Consider the following 21,361-nt stretch of genomic DNA (forward strand, 5'->3'; position numbering starts at 1 on the left):
TGAGAATATACACATATATTTTATACATAAGTATATTTATAGCTGGGATATTATTGTTTATTTTTTTTTTTTCATTTTCCTTTTTATATTTTTAATTACAATCTATAAAACTTTTGGTTTATGAATTAATGAAATCAGTTGTTGCGTGGTCTTCAAGCTATTGAAATCGTTTTTTTTTGTTTCTTTTTCATTTCATATTATATTAGAGTGGGAAAATACTAAGGATTAATGAAAAATAAATAAATTAAAAATATTTAAGTAATAATAATAAAAAAAAAAAATACAATTCCTTTTTATTGTTAAAGTAAACATTTTATATTTCGATATTGAAAGGGTTAATTTGGTGATTAAAAACGTATGCCTTTGATTTAATTTACCGTTATGATATACGATATACTTAAAGAACGGTTTCGAAATAAAATAGTGATCAAGAATATGCCGTACCATTTTAATTATAATAAAGATTGAATCTGAATTAACTAAAATATTATAGCTAGAATAAAGAACAGATTTTTAAAATTTTGCTGAATATGAAAACTTTAAATGTTGTTTTCCACGTACATAAACGGGATCGTCTTTTCATTTTGTATTTAATTATACATAGTTTTCTAAATTCAAAATAATAGCCTTAAAATATCGAAATATATAAATGTACAACTGACATCGAAATTACAATAAATTTTATCTTTGACATTAGAATTCATCAATTTCTATAAATAGATGCTCACTACAATTTAACAATAAATTGGCAGTTATTAAGTTAATAAATTGAGTAAATTGAGTTTCGATACCAAATTCAGCTTTTATACTAGTTTAAGTTATAATATGTTATATTAATTTCCAATTCCGTTTACAGGGGTTAATGTTTTATATTAAGTTTGAAATCGATCGCTGATATACGTAAATAATATTATTAAAGATTGTTTAATTGGGTCGAAAATCAGACTATATACATTTAATATATTAATATACTGTAAATTTGTAAATTTTATATTGTTACATTTCAGAAGTGCAATTGTATGTGCGTTTAAAGAAATAATAATAATGTAAAGAAAAAAAACAAATCCAAAGAATCTGACCTGAAAAGAAAAAAAAAATTTCAAATATTTTAACAAGTGTCAAACGATAATTGTTTTTAATTTCTTATTGTTATTTAAAAGAACCATTAAAAGTGAACCAAAAAATAATTAAATAAGAATTAAAAAAAACTAAGAATTTAAATTGAAAAGAACCAGAAAACAGTTGGCAATCCAAGTAAGTATTACTTTTTTTTTTTGAACTTTCTGTTTTAAATACCTCGCTTATCCTCTCTTTTCCCGTGTAACAATCTCCTGTCCTATATAAAGATCTGGTATTTTTTACTTTACTAATAAAATATTAAGACTATTTACTAAGAAACTTGAAAAAATCTTAATTGTTTTAAATGAATAAAGCAGATTAAATAAAGAGTTTCCTTCTTACAGAAAGAGATTTGGAATAACGGTTCATTTTTACAATTACCGTGAAATTCAAATATTTTGACATTATCACTTTAATTTTTTCCCGGAATAGATGATGGTCTTATGCCCTTATACTTGAATAAGCTTTGAAAAAAATCTTGAATTTATAGCAATAAAGTGAAAAATGGGTTTCTTACACAATGTTGCCAAAAAATTAAAATAATTAAATGGTTATATAGATAAATGGAAATTTACTCTCTTATTCCAGTTATTTTGATCCATTTGAATGATAATTATATGAATATACTTGTTGTATGTAGATTAAAATATGTAAAAAAATAAAATATATTATTGAAATGTAAATTTGTACCTATTTCGCTCCTTGGAAGATAATAAGGCTGGCATTTGACATCGTACAGTTGATAAACATGAACCAGTTTTGTGCGTCATTGAATTTTTTTAGGTAGGTGACGAATCTACCATAATTTTTTTTATTTTACTGATATTTTTAATATTTGATATTATAATGATAATTAGTTGATGTTAATTTTTTATTTTATATGAATAAATATTGAATAGACTTTTTATAATGACCTGACCAGGTTTCGAACCTGAGACCCTTGAGTCAATGGATCAGTGCAAATGACCACTGCACTATCGGTCAGGAATCATATTATACTATTATATAATATTAGAAAATAAGTAAAAGAACTAATTTCTATGTATACGTTTATGTGTAAATTAGACAACTGTTGCTTGGAAATCATTAAGTATATCGCAATAAATAGCCGAAAAAATCAACTATATCAGTTTGAGGAACAAGCGCTATCATTTACATTTGAAAGAAGGGGTGTAGAAGGGCAATTATAATAAAATGTCGTGAACACAAACGAAATTATATTGTAAATTTATTTTAAATATTAAAGTTTTGTATAGTATTCGAATACGATTTTGTGAGAGATTAAGGAATCTTATGTTTATTTCTTAAATTTAAATTCAAGATTAAAAAAAATAATCAACAAACTTTCTCTCAGGATCAAAAAAGTTATTTAAATCATCGCTTTTCTTATACCAGTCTAATTTATTTATCAGATTTTGATTTTCTTTTATACTTACATGTTTTTTTGTCCACATATTCTGTTATATGTTAGCGTATATGTTATACTATAGAGCAAATTTGATTATAAGCGAAAAACTAAAGTTGTTTTTTTTTCTTTTTAATAATTTTGTCAATATCATTTGTGTTTCACATTTTGCAAAATCTTAAACTAGTTAAACTCATATACTTTAACATTAATTTGTCATAAATATTAAAATACAACCTAATAGTTTATGGTTGTTAATGAAATCTATTATAATTTGAATTTGAACACTATGTGTACAATGTATGTGTATTTCCAGTTTGAAATTTAAAATATACCCCCTAAGATAGGCAATTAACAATAATATTAATAAAATATTAGAAAAAAAAATTTTTTTTTTCTTAATTTTTAGGTGGAGTTAATGATCGTAAGATACAAGGCGAAGCAAGTTTTCTGTTCAAGTTTAAGAGTAAATTTCCCCTGAACAAGTATCAAAAAAAAAAAACTTTTTTTTTTCTTTATGGATAATAATTATTTGTATATGTACGATTAACTCCTTTCGAATAAAATGAATATTGCATTTGGATTATTTTATTTAAATTATAGTATGTTTTCTGAAAACATTAACTTTTAATATTAAGTTTTTATTCTTAAGGATCATATTTTAAGGATCTGGGAAAAGGAAAATCTTAATTATATTTATTTTATTTTCTATTTTCAACTTTAAATAAAAAAAAGCTTGTATGTACGGGCATACCTCGATTAACAGTCACCCCTTTTAACGTTGTTTCTTTTAATGCCCCCAATTTTCAAAGGAACGAATCTCTTCTTACCATTTATCTATATACAATGCCCAAATTATTCATATACATATTATACTTAGTTTTGCTGGAAATTGTTTAAGTCTGTCAAATACCCTATATATATTATGTTAAATAAAATATAGAAAATAATACATAAAGTAATTGTATAAGATTTAATATTGAAATTTTAAATATAATCTCATGTGATCAAATGTACATTTTTGTTTAAAACATCATGTATCACATTCAATAACAAACAAATTATAACATATGTTTGATTATTTGTATAACACGTAATTTATACACAACATACAATTATACTTTATATATACATACATATGTGTTTATATAATACAATTTTAACATAATGTAAAATGGGACTAATAAATTTTAATGATTAATTGTGATAAAAAAAAAATACATAAAAATCATGATATTATGTATGTATATATATACATTTATATAATAATGCATGTAATTTGTATCTGAGTAAGGTGAAATGTTGATTAAAATACTTTACCATTTGGGAATAATTTAAAATTTAATTATATTGTTCAATGTTGTTCAAATATTTAAAAATATTTTAATATTTGATAACTCTCCTTACATCACCTCTCCTCCACTTCTAATCAAGTCCTGAATTTCAATTGTTTTGAGGGAAAAAAAATTGATGCTTTACAAACTATTTTAAATTCTTATTACTAAATGAAATATTTCGGTGTGGAGCGGGTAGGAGAGTATGTTTTTCCAACTGCTTCTGAGACACTCTAATTTCTCTTATAAACTGAATTTTGTAAAAGTCAATGAAGTATGTAGGAAGGGGGAAAGGGAATGAGGAGGAGGGTTGTAAATTTTAATATACAAAAAATGTATGTATACACGTATTTAAATTTGTATGTAAAATTGTATGCTTTAGGATACCGATATTTTTATGCATTGAAGGTGATAATACACTCTGTTAAAATTCTGGCATATTAATCACTTATAACAATAGGAGTTTTAATAGTTTATAATAGTAATTAGGTATGCTTTTTTCTATTATTTTTTTTTTTCTTTAATTATACGAATCATAATAATTATTTCGAGTAAAAAATAAGAGTAAGAAAGCAAAATTTATTGGTGTGTTTTTCTTTATTTTTCTTTCTTTTTTAATTACACAAAAAATTTCAAGGTGAAATCTTGCGTTTAAGGTGTTGGTTTTCTTTTTATTTTTGTCTGTTTTGCATTGTTTTTTTTGTTTTTGATATTTAAAAAAAAAAAAAAGACTTTAATGACCCTTAAAATAATATTTAAGATTTTTTTTTTTGTTTTAATTGTCTTCAATTAGTAGCATCATTATAAAAGTTAAACATTTATTTTATACAATTAAAAAAAATAAAATAAAAATAAAAAAATGTTTACGATACTTAACGAAGACAACAAACACTCTGTGTTTGCCGTGTGGGAATTCTACTCGCACACGCACTCACGATATTTTCTAAAAAAATAAAAATAATCAAGGACTGAGGGTTTTTTTTTTTTGAAATTTGTGCTCCGATTTCTCAACAATTTAAATTTTCTCATTGATTTTTATTATTATTTTTGTTATTGTATAGTGTTTTTTTATTGTTATATTTTAAAGTACTTGAAATCTCTCCCTCTCTTTCTCTCTCTCTCGCTCTATATGTTAAATACGTATGGTAATATTTTGATTTTTAAATGTCATGTCATAACGCATTTAATGTGAGTTAAGTGATAAGTGTTTTTATTATTCATAATAAGTATTCTTTTAATGTTATTTAATTATTCACAAAAATTTGAGCTTATGAGCATTTTCCCTTTTTAATTTTGAAATTTTAATAATAAGAGCAGTAACAGCAGCAAATTTCACTTTCTATATTAAATATAATCTATAAAAAGGAAGTAAAAATTATGAAGTATTATTGGTAACGCAATTTTAAATCTTTATAACGTAATGAAAGAAATTAATTCTTATGCATTTGTTTGGAAAACTAAACGAGAGGAGTGAGTTAGTCATATGAGCATTAAGAATTCACGTTGAAACTTCTGAAAGAGAGCTCTTATTTTAATATATGTATATTAAAATATACCGACATTTTTTTATAAAATTCTTAAAAATTAATTAACAATTATTTGCTAAATTATTTAAACTATATTTTGTCATTGAATTTGTGTAAGATATTTATAAACAATTGTAAAAAATCAATTTTAACTTTCCAATTTTATTAAAAATGGCTTTTTAATAAAATTTTTAACAATTTTTATTAAAAATGGTTGATTGTGAACAAATTTTGTTGAAAATATTTTGAAATACTTTTTGTTTTTTCTTTTCTCACTTTTCTTTTGATTTATCCGAAAGTACCTTGAATTATTTTTAAATACGTGTGTATTACCTGCCGTATATAAATTGGTAAAGTGCGAGCAGATTGAAATTACCGTATATGTATATAATATGTTCATATAATTTATTGTCTTACAATCAGAAAGCATGCTAAACTATTTTTTGAAAATTTTTTCGAAGAACTTTTTTTTAAAGTTTAATGTTTAAACAGGTTTTCTTATATGATTTTTCGAATCGGATTGAAATTTATTAATTTTTTATATATAATTTAATAAATCTAATTCGACGAGCCGCATTCGACTACCGTGAAATGTACAAAAAGCAGACATTTTTTTTATTCGGATTTGGGTAGCGTCAAACTTATCACATTGGTTAGAGCAAACCTTATGAAATTGAACGAGGTATGAAGTATTGCCATTGAGACAGATTTCTCAAAAAGATCGGATGGTTTAGATACGCCTCCTGTAACTGTGCGCTCAACAAGGACTTGGTGTTCACTTTTTAGAGGTAGCAAAGCGGTACATTTGCGCTAATTATGGTGCAGCAAAAATAATACATAAATCCAATAATAAAAAAGGGAAAACAAGAAAATAGCAGTTTTGCTTAAAAGTGGAGTTAGAATAGATTTGATTTAAGGATACCATATGATTTAAGTACGATACGTCAATTAAATTGTGTTGAGCTATCAATTTTTGTTTTGTTTCTTTTATTTGTTTTACATACATATATGAAAGTAGACATATGAAAAGACATATTTATTTAACTAAATATAGAGATTTTGATTTTTCTTTCTTTTTTTTTTGTTCCTTTTAATGGAGCGCATTAAAAGGCGTTAAGTTGTACACAGATATTTCTGTATATTGAATTTATTTTATTGACTTTTTAAGAATTTACCTTATAAAGTTCTTCATAATTAAGCTTATATTTTATATATTTGCAAATTTATATTACAAACACCAGGTGTCGTCAATTTTTTTCCGCATTGATTTTATTTTAGTATTTTATACGAATTTAAGAGAGATCGTTTAAGTATTTTGCATTTTTATTAAATAACTAAATAACTTACGTAGATAAACAGAATTTTGTCAGCAGTAACAACAACGTAACGGAAAGACAGTCGAATGTAATATAATCATAATAATCATCAATTAAAATCGGATTTATTATTTAAGATTGAGATAAGATATTATTTCGTTAGATTTTCGTTGTGTTTGTTAAGACGTTGGTATGCTCAGAGGATGTATGATACGTGTTCTGCGAAATATTTAATCTAATGCAAAGAAAATTCTGTATGTGTGATAAAATATGGAACAATTGAACGATTCTTAGTGACAGAATTTGAAATGAAAGGATAATAGCGTAGTGCTAATAAGAGTCCACTGGCAACATCAAAGGTCTCAAACTATATATCATACAAGATTACCAAAACCTGATAAAATATTTTATTTATGCATTTTTTATGGTAAACTATTTAATAAGAAAAAATTCCGAAAATATTGTACATAAATAGATTTCAATTACTAATTAAATTTTTTTCTTTACTTTTACAGAATTTCCGAAATAACTAATTTGAGATAAAGAAAAACCCATAACAAAATCAATATACCTTAAAATTCTAGTGTACTACATTGAATGACATTTAATTTAATTGATGTTTAACATTTTGAGATAATTGAAAATGTTAAAATCAAAAAACTTGATTTTTACATTTCTGGAAAAAGAGCAATTCACAATTGCAATATTTTTATACTTTGTAATTCAAAATATATCGAACAGCAGTATTCAATTTATTTGTAATAAAAATTTTTAAAATGGTTTTGTTTTTTTAATTTTAAAAATTTTTAACAATTCAATTGCATTCCAAATGCATTTTTTATGAATTATTTTAATTGAATATATTTTCAATTAATTTGTTAGAATATTATTTATATTAAATTTTTAATTATGTTCATAATATAGCTCAAATATAATTTCGTGTAAAATTTAATTATAATGTTATTTGAATTTAATTCAATTTTTTTGTTAACATATATGTATATAGATATATATAGCGCTCATTATAACATTCTAATTCTAATAAAATATAATGTAAAATACAAAAGATTTAAGCGGAAAACTTGATTTGACTAACTGCGTGCAAAATCTTATAAAATTTATTTTTTAAATAATTTTTTAATAAAAAATAATCTTATTTCAAACTGATATTGTTTCATCTTTTCAACATAGCCAGATTGATCAGTTAGATAGTAATAATTGAAGGCAACTTTTGTAAAATTTACAAATACCGACTTATATATAAGTACAAATAAATAAACATGTTATGTACATTTATTTCGGATATTTTAAGGATTATTAATGCATTAAAGGTTTACATTAGGTAGGAAATTAATAGAAATAGAAATAACAGAAAGAGTTGGTAGGAAAAAACTTTTATAATTTGTTAATTTAATATTTTTTTATAATCTATATTTGAATAAAGCATCTTTGAATGCATCTAATTTAAGTTAATGAACTAATAAGTTTAAAGAAGCAAATAAAAACCCCTGCATAAATAAATACACACATATATACTCGTATTCATATTTTTTTCATATTTTTCATTGTCAAATATTTCGTTTTTTTCTTTTCATAAATTTTTTTAACGCTTGAATTTGCTTGAATCCATCACTCTATAAAATCATTTCAATATTTACCAGTTATAATGCAATAAGTTTTGTTTGTTTTTCTTTAATTTTTACTCTAATAATTTTAGTATTCGTCAAAAAAATATTTCTAAATTTTATTGTGATTTACCATATCTAAAATTTTGTCGTTTCCTTCTTCTTTAAATTTTTATTACATATATTCGGGAATTTTATTTGAATATTTTGATAGAACCAAAATCATCTTCTATTTATGTATATACGGGATTGGTACTAGAATAACATCAGAAATTGAGAAAAATATTGTATGAGTGTGATCTCTTAATTCTAAAGAAAAAAAAAGAGCTCGAATTTAAATAATTGTATGAAGAAAAATAAAGAGCTATAAATTATATGTAAAATAATCATAATTGATTTAACTTGTGTCTCATGGTTATGCCATTTTGAAAGACTCAGAAATTCTGCATGTCTGTTTATAAATCACGAATCATAATTCGTAGTTTATGATTATAGGCGCTCGTTAATATTGAGGTGTTCTATAAAGTTATGTATATAAATAATTTTTTTTTTTAAGTTTTAACTGGAACGCACCTTGAGCATATATGCCCGAAAACCTGAAAGATGTCGGGGCTTACCTTTATGGAGGACTGTAACAGTTCTAATGTGCATATTGATTATAAGAATTGGGTAAAGGTTTTAAAGATCTAGCGAATTATCTAGTTTCATGTATCAAATTTTATGTTAGAAAGTTTGAAATTTGAAATTAATAAAATTTAATTGTGTATAGAGACAATTTTTCTTGACAAATATATCAAGGAAATGGTACAAAAACAAATTATTTTAAATTAAGCACTCATAATTTTAATAAAAATTCTTTTTAAATGGAATGCAGAAATTCCGCTTAATGTTAAAAAAAAAAATTTTGTTTCGAAGGTTATTTTTTATTAATAGCTATCACACTTCTCTTTTAATTTGTTTATCATTCTATTAAGTATACAGTGAGGTAGTTAATATTTTCAAGACATTTAAAATATATTAAAGTGCCGTAAAACTATTTAAAAAAAAACTTTGAAAAATTTGTGAAAAAATTATTAAAGGAAACTGAGTTCTGCCCCTCATTTAAAAACAAATTAAATCAATCAAAGAATCATTCCTGTCTTTTAATTTAAATTAAAGTTGTATAGCAATACAAGTCGACAATAATTGTAGATTTATATAATCGGGGTAACAGTGCACTGCGACCTCGTATAATCGATCTATTGTGCACCTTATAAGTCGGTAACTACTTATATGCTTAATTTTTACAATTAATCTTATTATGATAAATAATATGGCACACGCACTGTATATATTATAAATTATTAAAATTTCAATCAATTATATATGTAGACGAATGAAATTTTAAGGGAAACTCGCGAAAGGTAATAAGAAATAAAATATTGGTTAATATATTTTTAATCGACCACATTTCCAAAAATAAATTCCATTTTGTTTTTTTTTTGTGGTTAAGAATGCGTTTGTTCATGTTAGTGTTGTGACAATAAGTCTAACCCGCCTTAAAATTTATCATGATAAATTATTGCTCAAGGATATAACAAAATTATTTTAGCATTAAAAATTTTTAACAAAAGTGGTTAATCACCAGTTTTTTTTTGTTAGTACAAAAGTGCAAAAAAGAAACAACCAAACAAGGTAAAAAAAATTTTAATAAAGAAATTAAATCCAAACAAATGAAAAAAAAAAAAAAACAAAAATTAGCTATAAAGTTCCGGCTAAAAAAAATTGCTCAGAGAAAAAACAAATATACTGCGCTTCTTAATAATATTACCTTTTAAGCGTGCGCGACAGCTACCGCCACCCCTCATACCAATAGCAAATGTATAGAATAGATTGATATAAGAAAAAATACCTAATAGACTTAATAGACAACTACATAAGTAGTTAAAATAAAATGTGATTATTTTTTAACAAAATAATTGATTTGCTTTAGAATTTTTTTTCCCCGTAAGGGATAAGCTAAATTATAAAATTTATATTCTTGCCAAATTGCGCAATTATTCTTGATTTGCGCGCTCATGATCTATCTATATGAAAAAATATTTAAGATGCATACATGTATCTGCATTTGCATAATTATTCTCTGATTATCCGCAATATTGTTTTCCTGAATTTGAAAGGATTTTGCTTTTTAAAATAAGTAAATGTGAAAAGGGACGTGGGAAAGGGGAACGACAGCGGTATCTGTTTTGTTAAAAAAAAAACTCCATGTGGTTTTTGTCATGTACTGGACTAATTTTTATTCGAGATAAATATTTTAATATATAAAAAGTAAATTAGCTAGTAATTTCTTTATATATCTATGTATAGTTCAACTGTTGGAGAAGAAGATACAACAATGAGTTGTACGAATTGTATAAGGAGCCAGATCTTGTGAAAAAGATTAAAATTGGACGACTGAGATGGGCAGGACATATCATCCGACGTGAAGAGACCCACCCCACAAAGAAGATATTTTTACAAAGACTTGAAGGGTCCAGAAGACCAGGGAGACCTAAATTAAGATGGAGCGACTGCGTGGATAACGATGCCAGGCGAATAGGCGCACGAAACTAGCGAACTCTGGGGCAAGAACGAGACCGATGGAGGCAAATTTTAGAGGAGGCCAAGACCCAGTCCGGGTTGTAGAGCCATTGATGATGATGAGTTCAACTGTTGGTAATGTGTTCACCAATTCACCCATAATTCGAATTCACAATTAATAAATTTATAAAATCAATTTTAGCATACTCTATATAAATAGATCAAATATATAAACTTTCCCTGATTGCAACAATAAAATCATACTAACGCCAATAATGTAAAGAAATTTTACAGGGCGGGAAGATTCAAACATTCTAGAATAACATCAGAAATTGAGAAAAATATTGTATGAGTGTGACCTCTTGGAAAGATTCAAAAAACAACAAAATTTCACAAGTTACATTTTTTTTTTGGTATTTAGATGTAGAAGTATGAATTTTTTTTTTATTTTTCTTCTTCTTGCGTCACAACCTTTTCTCATTTCTATTGATAATTTTTTTCTACATTGTTTTGTCATGTATTTCTGCTCCATAAAACTTCATATAAAATCTTTTGATCTTGCAGAAGGAAAAGAAAATCATGCAATTGTCTACCACACCCTGCAATTCACTCACTTGTTATTATAATAACATTTTATAAATTTAGAATGTTAACTACGAATTATATTCGGCGAGATATTATAACGTTGCCAAGCCGTTTGTAGAGTTAGACATGATAAAATAGCGTAAGAATATTATGAATGTAGTTAGAGCTTTCCTTTCTTAATGACAAATTTCAATCCGCTCTAAGATTTTAATAAAAATTCGGACAGAAATGAATGATATTCAAAAATTTCTGAATAAAAATAAATTCACCTTTGTTATTTTTTTTTGTTTTCATAGAACACTTTATGTAATTCCAACCTAAGAAATGAACTGAATTTTGACAGTTTTATAATTTTCAACGACATTTGAATGCCATTAAAATTTTAATATTTATACAAGACTTGATGTGAAAGCATAATACTTCTAATCTTGTAATAGTCACTTGCATTCAATATGAATAATTATCAAGTTGAATTTTTGAGTCGTCATTGTATAAGCTCTTAACAAGTACTTCAAATTTTATTTGTGGTGCTTAATATATGTTTACATTATTAATACAATTAACTCTTAATTTATTCTAGTTTTGAGCAAAAAAAAAAAAAAAATAAAAAAAAAAAAAGAATTTGATTGAATTGCAATTTTTGCAAAAAATTCAAAATATTGTTAAATTTTTTAAGTTTTAATATTAAAATGGAAAATAATTATAAAAAAGAAAAGAAAAAAGAAACACTTTCGTGTGCACATACTCGTATAACAATATTTTTTTCCCAGGAGTGTATATGTAGTACAGTAGGATATCTCTGTCAGTAAACCGGCTTTTTTGTTTTTGTTTTTAAGGATTGGTCGTTTAAAATACCGGTCCAAATTTACATTGTCGCTTTTATTATTATTCAATTTACATATTATACCTATACTACTTGGTATATCGAAATCGTATCCATATATTGTTATATGCACATGAATTCTTGAGGTTGCCAGAATACAAAATAACAAAAAGAAAAGTTAATAACTTCAAACTTCATAAAAATTATCAATTAAATTACTAAAATTATTTGAATTCATTTCACCTAAGTAAATTGGATCGTTAGAAAATTTTGTAGAACTTTGATTGTGTGAAATTTGACATTGATAAATTCGATAATCCCACATGAATTGCATTTTTTCCGTGTGGCAATTTAAAGATTTTAAAGAAGCTTGTTTGATAGCATTTTTCTTCTCTTTTTGTTTTTCTTTGCATTTGTGTTTTTTCTTATATTTTATATGACATTCACCAAAAAAAAAAAAAAATTGGGTTTTTTTTTTTGGACAATTTTGGACAATTTTTGCAATAGAACTTTTCTTGAACTAAAAATATTTTGTTATATTTGTTTAGCTATGCAGTATTGATTATTGCACTAAAGAATGCCATAACACTAGAAAAAAAATTCAACATAAAAATATTATTTATATACAGGATAAGATTAGAATAGTTGGTAACCAATTTATTTTAAATATTATATTATTATAATTTATGAAAAATATAACAAAATAAAATGTGCATTCATTTCAATTTTCAATAGTGTCATTATAGTTGAATATGGGTTATTCAAATAAATATACGCCAACTATAATATCACGCCAACTATATAGAATATAACACTGACGAAAAATACGATAAGTATATTTCAAGAATAGTTGATATGACAAAATTTGATAGCGAATAGTTTAAAATATTCATTTCTAATATAGTTTTGATTTAGAGGAAGGAAGGAGTACGGGTAACTAACGAGTAATGTTTTCGAAATTAATAAACGAAATTTTGTTTTATCGATGAGGAAATTCGAAAGCAGAAGGAATATAATTCCAAAGCAGAGGGAATACAATTTCAAATAATATTGTCCAAAATTAACTTGGAATGTAATGCACCTGATTTAAGAAGATTCGAACACTCTAGGAATATTTACCGTATTATATGTAAGTTTATATTATAATTTTTAATCTATTTTAATAATACCATGTGCATGATCGAGTATAAACAAAGAAAACAAAGAAGGATAAAAACATTAAATTTGCAAAAGAAAAAAAAAAGGTAAAAAATCCAAGGCAAAAAAAAATCAAAAGAGACTTACGAGCAAAAAATCTTTTATCCAAACCGGTATTTCCATTCACAATAATGTAGAGCAAGTTAACATTTTTAAGTGATTTTCTTTTTTTTAGGCACACAATAAGCTTACCTACTTACTCGTAGCTATGTATATCTATAAGCCAATAATAAATCAATTGTTTTCAATTTCGGTTTAGGCATTATAGCTTACAATATTTTAGAAAAGATTCTAATTTAATTATTTGAAATTATTTGAAATTTTTTTCCTTTTTTTTGTGGAAAATAATTGCAATGTTAAAGAAATTTCATTATCATGAAAATGTCATATCTGAATATGAAATCATTTAAGCTAAATGTGTTCATTGGACGAAAATAAAAATTATATCGGTGTCGTATATCGTTTCCTTTGAAAATCTGTCAATAGTTTGTTATTTCGAGTAAAGTTTTTTGTCAATAATCGGAGCCTCGATCTCTATATATTAATTAATTTAAAAAAGAACAAAATAGAAATGCCATTACGTTGAATGTACGAGTATAATATTTAAGAATAATTGGATGTAGTATAATTGAACTGTTATTAGTATTTATTTTGCATATACGAAGGAAAAATCTTTAAGACCGAAAAAGAACAAGACTAGCATCTGCGCACCCTTCTCAGATACTGGAAATTCATTGATCATATTAATATTTGTATTGTACTTTATCCAAGATTCCGTTTCTATTTATATATGTTTGTATATATTTCATTATATTTTTTTGTATTACAATTTTACAAGTTAATGTTGCTTAAAAAAGGTCAAACAATAAATTTAAAGAAACTCAATATTAGTATTAAGAGTAGCAACAATAATAGTAGCGTTATTTCTCAAAAAAAGAAAAAAAAAATACAATTAAATCTAATCAATGCACTTAATGGCACACACGATATACGACACACCTTGCAAAATAAATGTTAATTTTTAATTGTATGTACATTTTTGTTCTTTTAATGTGATGTAATTAAAAGTATATTATTAAGGATATACATGCTATATGAGATATCTTATATCTCATATACATAGATAAATTATAATTATTGCAATGTTGAACATGCCAATCGATTATTATACAACTCACAAAAGGCTGTCTATCAGTCTGTTTGCTTTAGTTCAAAGATATTGTGTGTGAAAGCAATATTTTTCTCATGCAAGGAGTTACATATTCCCTCTTACCTTTTTAAGTAAAGTTTTTCCAAATTTTGAAAATGCAATTATATTGAGAAACTAATTTATGTGCTATATCGAAAAAGTAATATAAATTTTTAAATTCTATGTTGACACAAAAAAAATCAGGACTTATTATTTTTAATATATGGAAAACTATAAGAAAATTGTTTATTAAGCTCTCGATTCAAAAGTTTCAGGAAAAAAGCCCTATTATACTGAATTTGAAAGTTGTCAAATATTACCACAATATGATGTGGTATTGTTGAGAAGGTCACAGCGAGATCTACACCATTTTTTCCAAGACATTTTTAGAAATAAACTTTCAGAGAATTCAGAGAGATTAACATGTTTAAAGGAACATGTTTAAATTTAAAATCATGTGATATATCTAGGCATTTAAACACTATTTAAATTTACAAAGTACTTAATGAGATTTTGGTTTGTTTTAATTTGTCTAATTAAGTATTTTAATTATTTTTTTCACATCAAGTCTTCTATGTAGTTATCTACATACATAAATAGGAAAAAAAATTTAATAATTAATTTTAATTTTTTCTATTACATAAATTAGTTTAACGTTATATAATTACTATTGTAATAGGTGCATACATAATAAAACTACAATCCAATAAGCAATACTATAACGGTAAGATGGTTATTTCACTGCTAGCTCATTCTCCTTAAAAACACGAATCGAGAATCGAGATAAACTTATGTACATACATATTTTTATTGTTTTTTCTTTCCAATGTCGCTAAAAACATTTTTTACATTATATTGAATTATAGGAAGTTTGATTTTTTCTTCTACATTAGTATTTGTAACATTTATATTTAATTTATTGAGTAATTAAACAATAGTAGCGCGTTTTATGAATTGCTAAAAAAAACCTGCATGCACATTTAATCGACCTTGAAAACTCTCTCTCTTTTTGTTCTCTGGTCATTCAAAATGTTTTATACGATATAATTTTTTTATCACAATGAGTGTTGCCAAATAGATTAGTTCAAATATCTTCATATTTTTAAAATAAAATATTTTTTGTGAAGAATCGATAAGAAAAAATCTTCAAGAACCTTTCGAGAAGTAGTTAAATCGGATTAAATTGCAAAAAATTTAAGATGCCAAAATATCTCGATTTCAATTCAAATCAAATCAGACATTGATAAGAAAATTTTATGAAAAGGACAATGCCATAATCGTATGTGCATTTAGTTATTGCGTCAAGTCGATTAATATTGAATTATGTGAAGCGGAGATCAAAAATATTTTCTGTCATGGAAATAGGGTTTCCTTTGCATTGCCTATATTAAACGTCTCTTTGATCAAAATGTTCTTTTGTGAAGTTTTGAAAATAAGGGAAAAGGTGTAAGAAATTCGAATTTTTAAAAATTTCATTAGCATTAAAAAATCTTAGTTTTGAAGATTAATCTTCACTTTCGACAGCGCTAATCACAATATTAATTCTTCGTTTCCCTGCTTTATCGTGATTTTAACAATTATTAAGTTATACTCGTAAAATAAAAGGAAAAAATAAAACGTGTTTGGTTTTAACTCTTCTTTTTTCTCCTCTCTGTGGCTTTCTTGAATTTCAAATTTCTTTATAGCTTTAATTTTCGTTAGTTTTGTTTTGATTAATTTTTTTTCCTCCCGATTATACCAAAGTTCTTTTTCATGATAAATTTTGAGTTATCATACACAATGAAATAAAGAAAGAGAAAAAAAAAAATGTGCCAAGTGCAAGGTTAAAATAAAAGAAGAAACCAAAATTAATTAATCAATAAATTATAAATTTCATTTCTTATTTATGAAATAAAAAAAAGTACAACTTAATCAAATTATCAATTAATGGTTATGTAAAATAGCACATTTCCTTTTTAATACGTATGTACGTATACTTTCTTTCAACTGACATAATATTGACACATAAAATTTTAGTTATAAGAGGGCGGATGGAAAGTTAAATTTTATTAAATCTTAATCCTCCTTTATCTTAAAGTTACCAAATTCATTTTTGACAACTTGTTCTATCAAAACCATACACATTTTTTTATTTTATCTGATTAAACTAAAGAATATTTACAATTTAATAATTTTTTTTTTCAGAAAATAAATAACAAAAACTTGTTCCAACTACGTGTCTTCTTTTTTTTTGTTTTCTTCGTCTAATTTATTTTGAATAAAGATGGCGATTGAGTTTTACAGAAATTTTATACATTTTTGTTTAATCTGCTCTTATTATGGTGTTACATCATTATTACAAGAACCTACAAATGCAAATAATATGATTACAAAACAATGGAAACTATTAGAATATGATTTTGAAAATAATAATAAGTTACCAATAAATGATAAAAGTTTTTATAATCCACAAAATATTGTTGCAACAGGTTTAGCTGTGTCATATGATAAAATATTTATTGCAACACCAAGATTATTTTCTGGTGTAGCGGCCACTGTTAGTACAGTATCAAAATATCATTATGATAAATCACCAAAATTACAGGTAAAAATATTTATTATTGTTATTAATAATTAAATTCAATCAAATATTTGGCCATAATACGGTTTGTCTCCATAATAATAAAATGTTTTATTATTATAGATACAAACCTTTTGTATTAATATTAAATTTTTATTTTCATTTTGGAATTGACATTGGGGGGACTTCGCTGGCATCCATTAAAACTTCATAATCTTTCAGTTAATAAAATAAATTGTAAAACTGAATGTGTAATTACAGAAACAAAAAAATACTATTAATAAATTTCATTTTTTTTAATAGGCTTTTCCAGATTGGTCATTTCATACAGTAAGTCTTAAAGAATATAATTGCAGTGATTTGGGATTGGTATCTGTTTATCGTCTTCGTATTGATTCATGTAATCGGTTATGGGCATTAGATGCTGGTGTTTCTAGATCATTAGAAGATTATGAAATAACATGTCCACCAAAAATTTTAATATTTGATTTGAATACAAATCAAGTTATTAGAAGGTAATGTTATGTACGGGTGATTGAAATAAAAATGGGTAAATTTTTTTTTTGAAACTATTGTCAATTATTAACGGTTTCCGAGATACAGGGATTTTAACGAATTTTCACGAAATTTCTAGTAGCCCAAACTTTTTTGCTCATAACTTTCAATCCGAAAAAGATAGGAGCTAAAAATGAACAGTTTGAAGCCCTTTACTTGAAATTCTTGACCTAGGAATTTTTTATCTTGGTGGCATATCTTGGTACCATAAAAGATTTTTAACGATTGATGGCTTAAATTAAAACTTAAACAGCTGTACAAATTATGTAAAAAAAAGTTCAAAAAATTTTCTACGAAATTATCGGGTTAGAGAAAAGTGCAAAAAATAAAAAAACTTTTCAAAAACTGTTGTTCTAAGTTTCTATTTTTTTTCAGAAGGAAAGTAATAAGCAAAAAAACTTGGACATGTAGATATTTCGTTAAAATTCTTTAAAATTCGTGTGCTTTAGAAGCCGTTGGGATTTGACACCCAATTTTGAACAAAAATTCTACTCATTTTTGATGCCCTAAAGGATGGTATATGTTATGTCAGTTAATACTGAATCATCCTGCATATATATATGTATACATATATGTATATGCATATAAAAAATAGATTCCATTTTTTTACAACAAAAATAATTTTATAAATTTATTAGAATCGATTTTCCAAAAGAAGTGATAAGAGGCGAATCTTTATTCACGAATTTGATTATTGATGAAACAACATCAAAACCTGGTGGTAATTGTGATGATGTTTTTGTTTATATAAGCGATACTGTAGAACCGGGTAGGTTTTTTCTTTTTTCTTTTCTCACGTTTTTTCATTTAAAATTTCAATTTTAAAAAATTTATTTTTACATTAAGCAATTGTGGTGTATGATAGTGGTAATGATCTCACATGGAGAGTATCACATCCATCAATGTATCCAGATCCTGATTTTGCACAATCCGAAATTGATGGACAAAAATTTGTTTTAATGGATGGTATTGTTGGATTAACATTTGATGAAAGAACTGGTATCATTTATTTTCAACCATTAGCAACTGAAAGGTAGGTTGATTTTTGCAAAAAATTTTATACAATTAATTCCTCACCTTTAGTCAATTTGATATTTTTGATGATAACGAAGTAATTATTTTAAAAGTAAATACCTATTAATTTATTTGCATTTGTTTTCATAATTTCATTAAGGTTATTTTCTGTTACAAAAGATGTATTAAGAGCTGGACCATTATCAAATAATGAAGTTCTACCAGTTAAATTAGTTGGAAAAAAATCATCTCAAGGTATCGGTCTAACAGTATCACCATTTGATAGTAGTATTATATTTAGTCCTTTAACTGAAACAGCAGTTGCATCATGGAATCCAAATACAAATAAGCAAACGTATGTTAAGAATCTAGAATTATTTAATTCTCGAATTATTATTTTTTATGTCTCGAATTATTTGTTTTTTATTTTATTCTATTTTAATTTTTCTTTTTAATTCCATATATATAGAATAATAGCATATGATCCAATTGCATTACAATTTGTTGCCGATATGTCATTATCAACAAGTGAACCAAATTTATTTTATTCTTTATCATCAAAATTTCATCGATATTTTTTAAAAAATTTAAATAAAAATGAATATAATATAAGAATAACAAAAATGAATTTACCAATAAATCTTGTTAATGATATACACTCAAGAACGACAATATATAATCAAAATCCAACAATATTACAATCTAAAACATTATCATCATCATCATTGCCAGCTTCTAGTATTGTTCCAACATCAACAAAATATTCTACAAGCAATAATAACAACAATAACTTTGGTCAATTACATTCAAATTCATTATTAGATCGTAAACAACCATTTCCATCACAATCAAATCAATATTTTCTTGGTATTGAACAACCATATCAATATGAATCAGTTGGTTTAATAAATCGAGGTCTAACTAATCCATTCACGGCCTTAAATCAAGGTGAAGAATTTCCATCGAAAAAAATTACTTCAGTATTACCAGTGCCATCAATATCATCATCTTCATCATCATCATCTGAATTAGAAATTGGAAAAGGAATAAATCATAATAGTTATCATCATCAATATCATAATCAACATCATCATCATCAACCACATCATCAATTGCATCATTTTCCAACAGTAATAACATCACCACCATCATCAACACAATTTCATCATGAAAACTATTTGAGAAGTATTCAAGGAACAGCATTCTTTAATTTTAATAACAATAAATTAAGAATTCCGAAAAATGTTAATGAAACTCAAATTTTTTAAAAAAAAAATGTTATAAGGAGAAATAAAAATTTTTTTTACACTTTCCTTTTATTTTATTTAATAAATAAGAAATAAAGTTGAGCCAAATAAATGGTTTGAATTGTAGCACCTTTCCCTTCAATCTGTAGAAGTTCTGTAAGCAAAAAATTAAATACATTTCTAACAATATACCAGGCAAGCAGGAATTGTAGCAAGTAGATCAGAAATTTACTTTTTCGCCAGCTAACATGCATGATCGCCTACTACTCTTATTGAAACTAAAATTGTAAAAAGGAGCAAAAAAATTAAAAAAATTTCTAAAGAAATACCAGGCAAAAAGGAATTCTAGCAAGTAGATCAGAAATTTACTTTTTCGCCTGCTAACATTCATGATCGCCTATTACTTTCATTAAAATTAAAATTGTAAAAAGGAGCAGAAAATTAAAAATTTTTCTAATAAAATACCCGGCGAGCAGGAATTGTAGAAAGTAGATCAGAACTTTACATTTTTGCTTGCTATCATTCATGATCGCCTATTAATTTCATTAAAATTAAAATTGTAAAAAGGAGCAAAAACTTAAAATTTTTTCCAATAAAATACCCGACCAGCAGGAATTTTTGTAGAAAGTAGATCAGAAATTTAAATTTTTGCTTGCTATCATTCATGATCGCCTATTAATTTCATTAAAATTAAAATTGTAAAAAGGAGCAAAAAATTAAACATTTTTCTAATAAAATACCCGGCGAACAGGAATTGTAGAAAGTAGATCAAAAATTTAGATTTTTGCTTGCTATCATTCATGATCGCCCATTACTTTCATTAAAATTAAAATTGTAAAAAGGAGCAAAAACTTAAAATTTTTTCCAATAAAATACCCGACCAGCAGGAATTTTTGTAGAAAGTAGATCAGAAATTTAAATTTTTGCTTGCTATCATTCATGATCGCCTATTACTTTCATTAAAATTAAAATTGTAAAAAGGAGCAAAAAATTAAAAATTTTTCTAATAAAATACCCGGCGAGCAGGAATTGTAGAAAGTAGATCAGAACTTTACATTTTTGCTTGCTATCATTCATGATCGCCTATTAATTTCATTAAAATTAAAATTGTAAAAAGGAGCAAAAACTTAAAATTTTTTCCAATAAAATAACCGACCAGCAGGAATTTTTGTAGAAAGTAGATCAGAAATTTAAATTTTTGCTTGCTATCATTCATGATCGCCTATTACTTTCATTAAAATTAAAATTGTAAAAAGGAGCAAAAAATTAAAAATTTTTCTAATAAAATACCCGGCGAGCAGGAA

General features: G+C 25.1%; 1 protein-coding gene across 3 annotated transcripts; it reads left to right on the forward strand.

The window, feature by feature from the left end:
* Window positions 1-145: 145 nt before the first annotated feature.
* LOC129616271 (major royal jelly protein 1-like) lies at window positions 146-20,121 on the forward strand. Of its 3 annotated transcripts, XM_055531836.1 has the most exons (9): window positions 204-258; window positions 857-900; window positions 1,008-1,254; window positions 16,866-17,265; window positions 17,545-17,756; window positions 18,435-18,565; window positions 18,643-18,829; window positions 18,971-19,165; window positions 19,280-20,121. In XM_055531836.1, exons 4-9 carry the CDS (start codon window positions 16,945-16,947, stop codon window positions 20,076-20,078), a joined length of 1,845 nt encoding a protein of 614 aa, XP_055387811.1. In that variant the 5' UTR covers window positions 204-258; window positions 857-900; window positions 1,008-1,254; window positions 16,866-16,944; the 3' UTR covers window positions 20,079-20,121. The 3 variants fall into 3 exon arrangements, with proteins under 3 accessions (XP_055387812.1, XP_055387810.1, XP_055387811.1); XM_055531837.1 differs by lacking the exon at window positions 857-900 and having other exon boundaries at window positions 146-258; XM_055531835.1 differs by having other exon boundaries at window positions 199-258; window positions 857-1,254.
* Window positions 20,122-21,361: the final 1,240 nt, after the last annotated feature.

This window comes from Condylostylus longicornis, unplaced genomic scaffold (genome assembly GCF_029603195.1).
Source record: "Condylostylus longicornis isolate FDR11 unplaced genomic scaffold, ASM2960319v2 ptg000169l, whole genome shotgun sequence".
Taxonomy (NCBI): Eukaryota; Metazoa; Arthropoda; class Insecta; order Diptera; family Dolichopodidae; genus Condylostylus; species Condylostylus longicornis.

Bases quoted from the DNA above. Each gene is read 5' to 3' on its own strand.
- LOC129616271 (XM_055531837.1), top strand. From the start codon at position 16,945: ATGGCGATTGAGTTTTACAGAAATTTTATACATTTTTGTTTAATCTGC. The intron at 17,266-17,544 runs GTAAAAATATTT...TTTTTTTAATAG, and splicing joins ATAAATCACCAAAATTACAG to GCTTTTCCAGATTGGTCATT. The intron at 19,166-19,279 runs GTATGTTAAGAA...CCATATATATAG, and splicing joins CCAAATACAAATAAGCAAAC to AATAATAGCATATGATCCAA.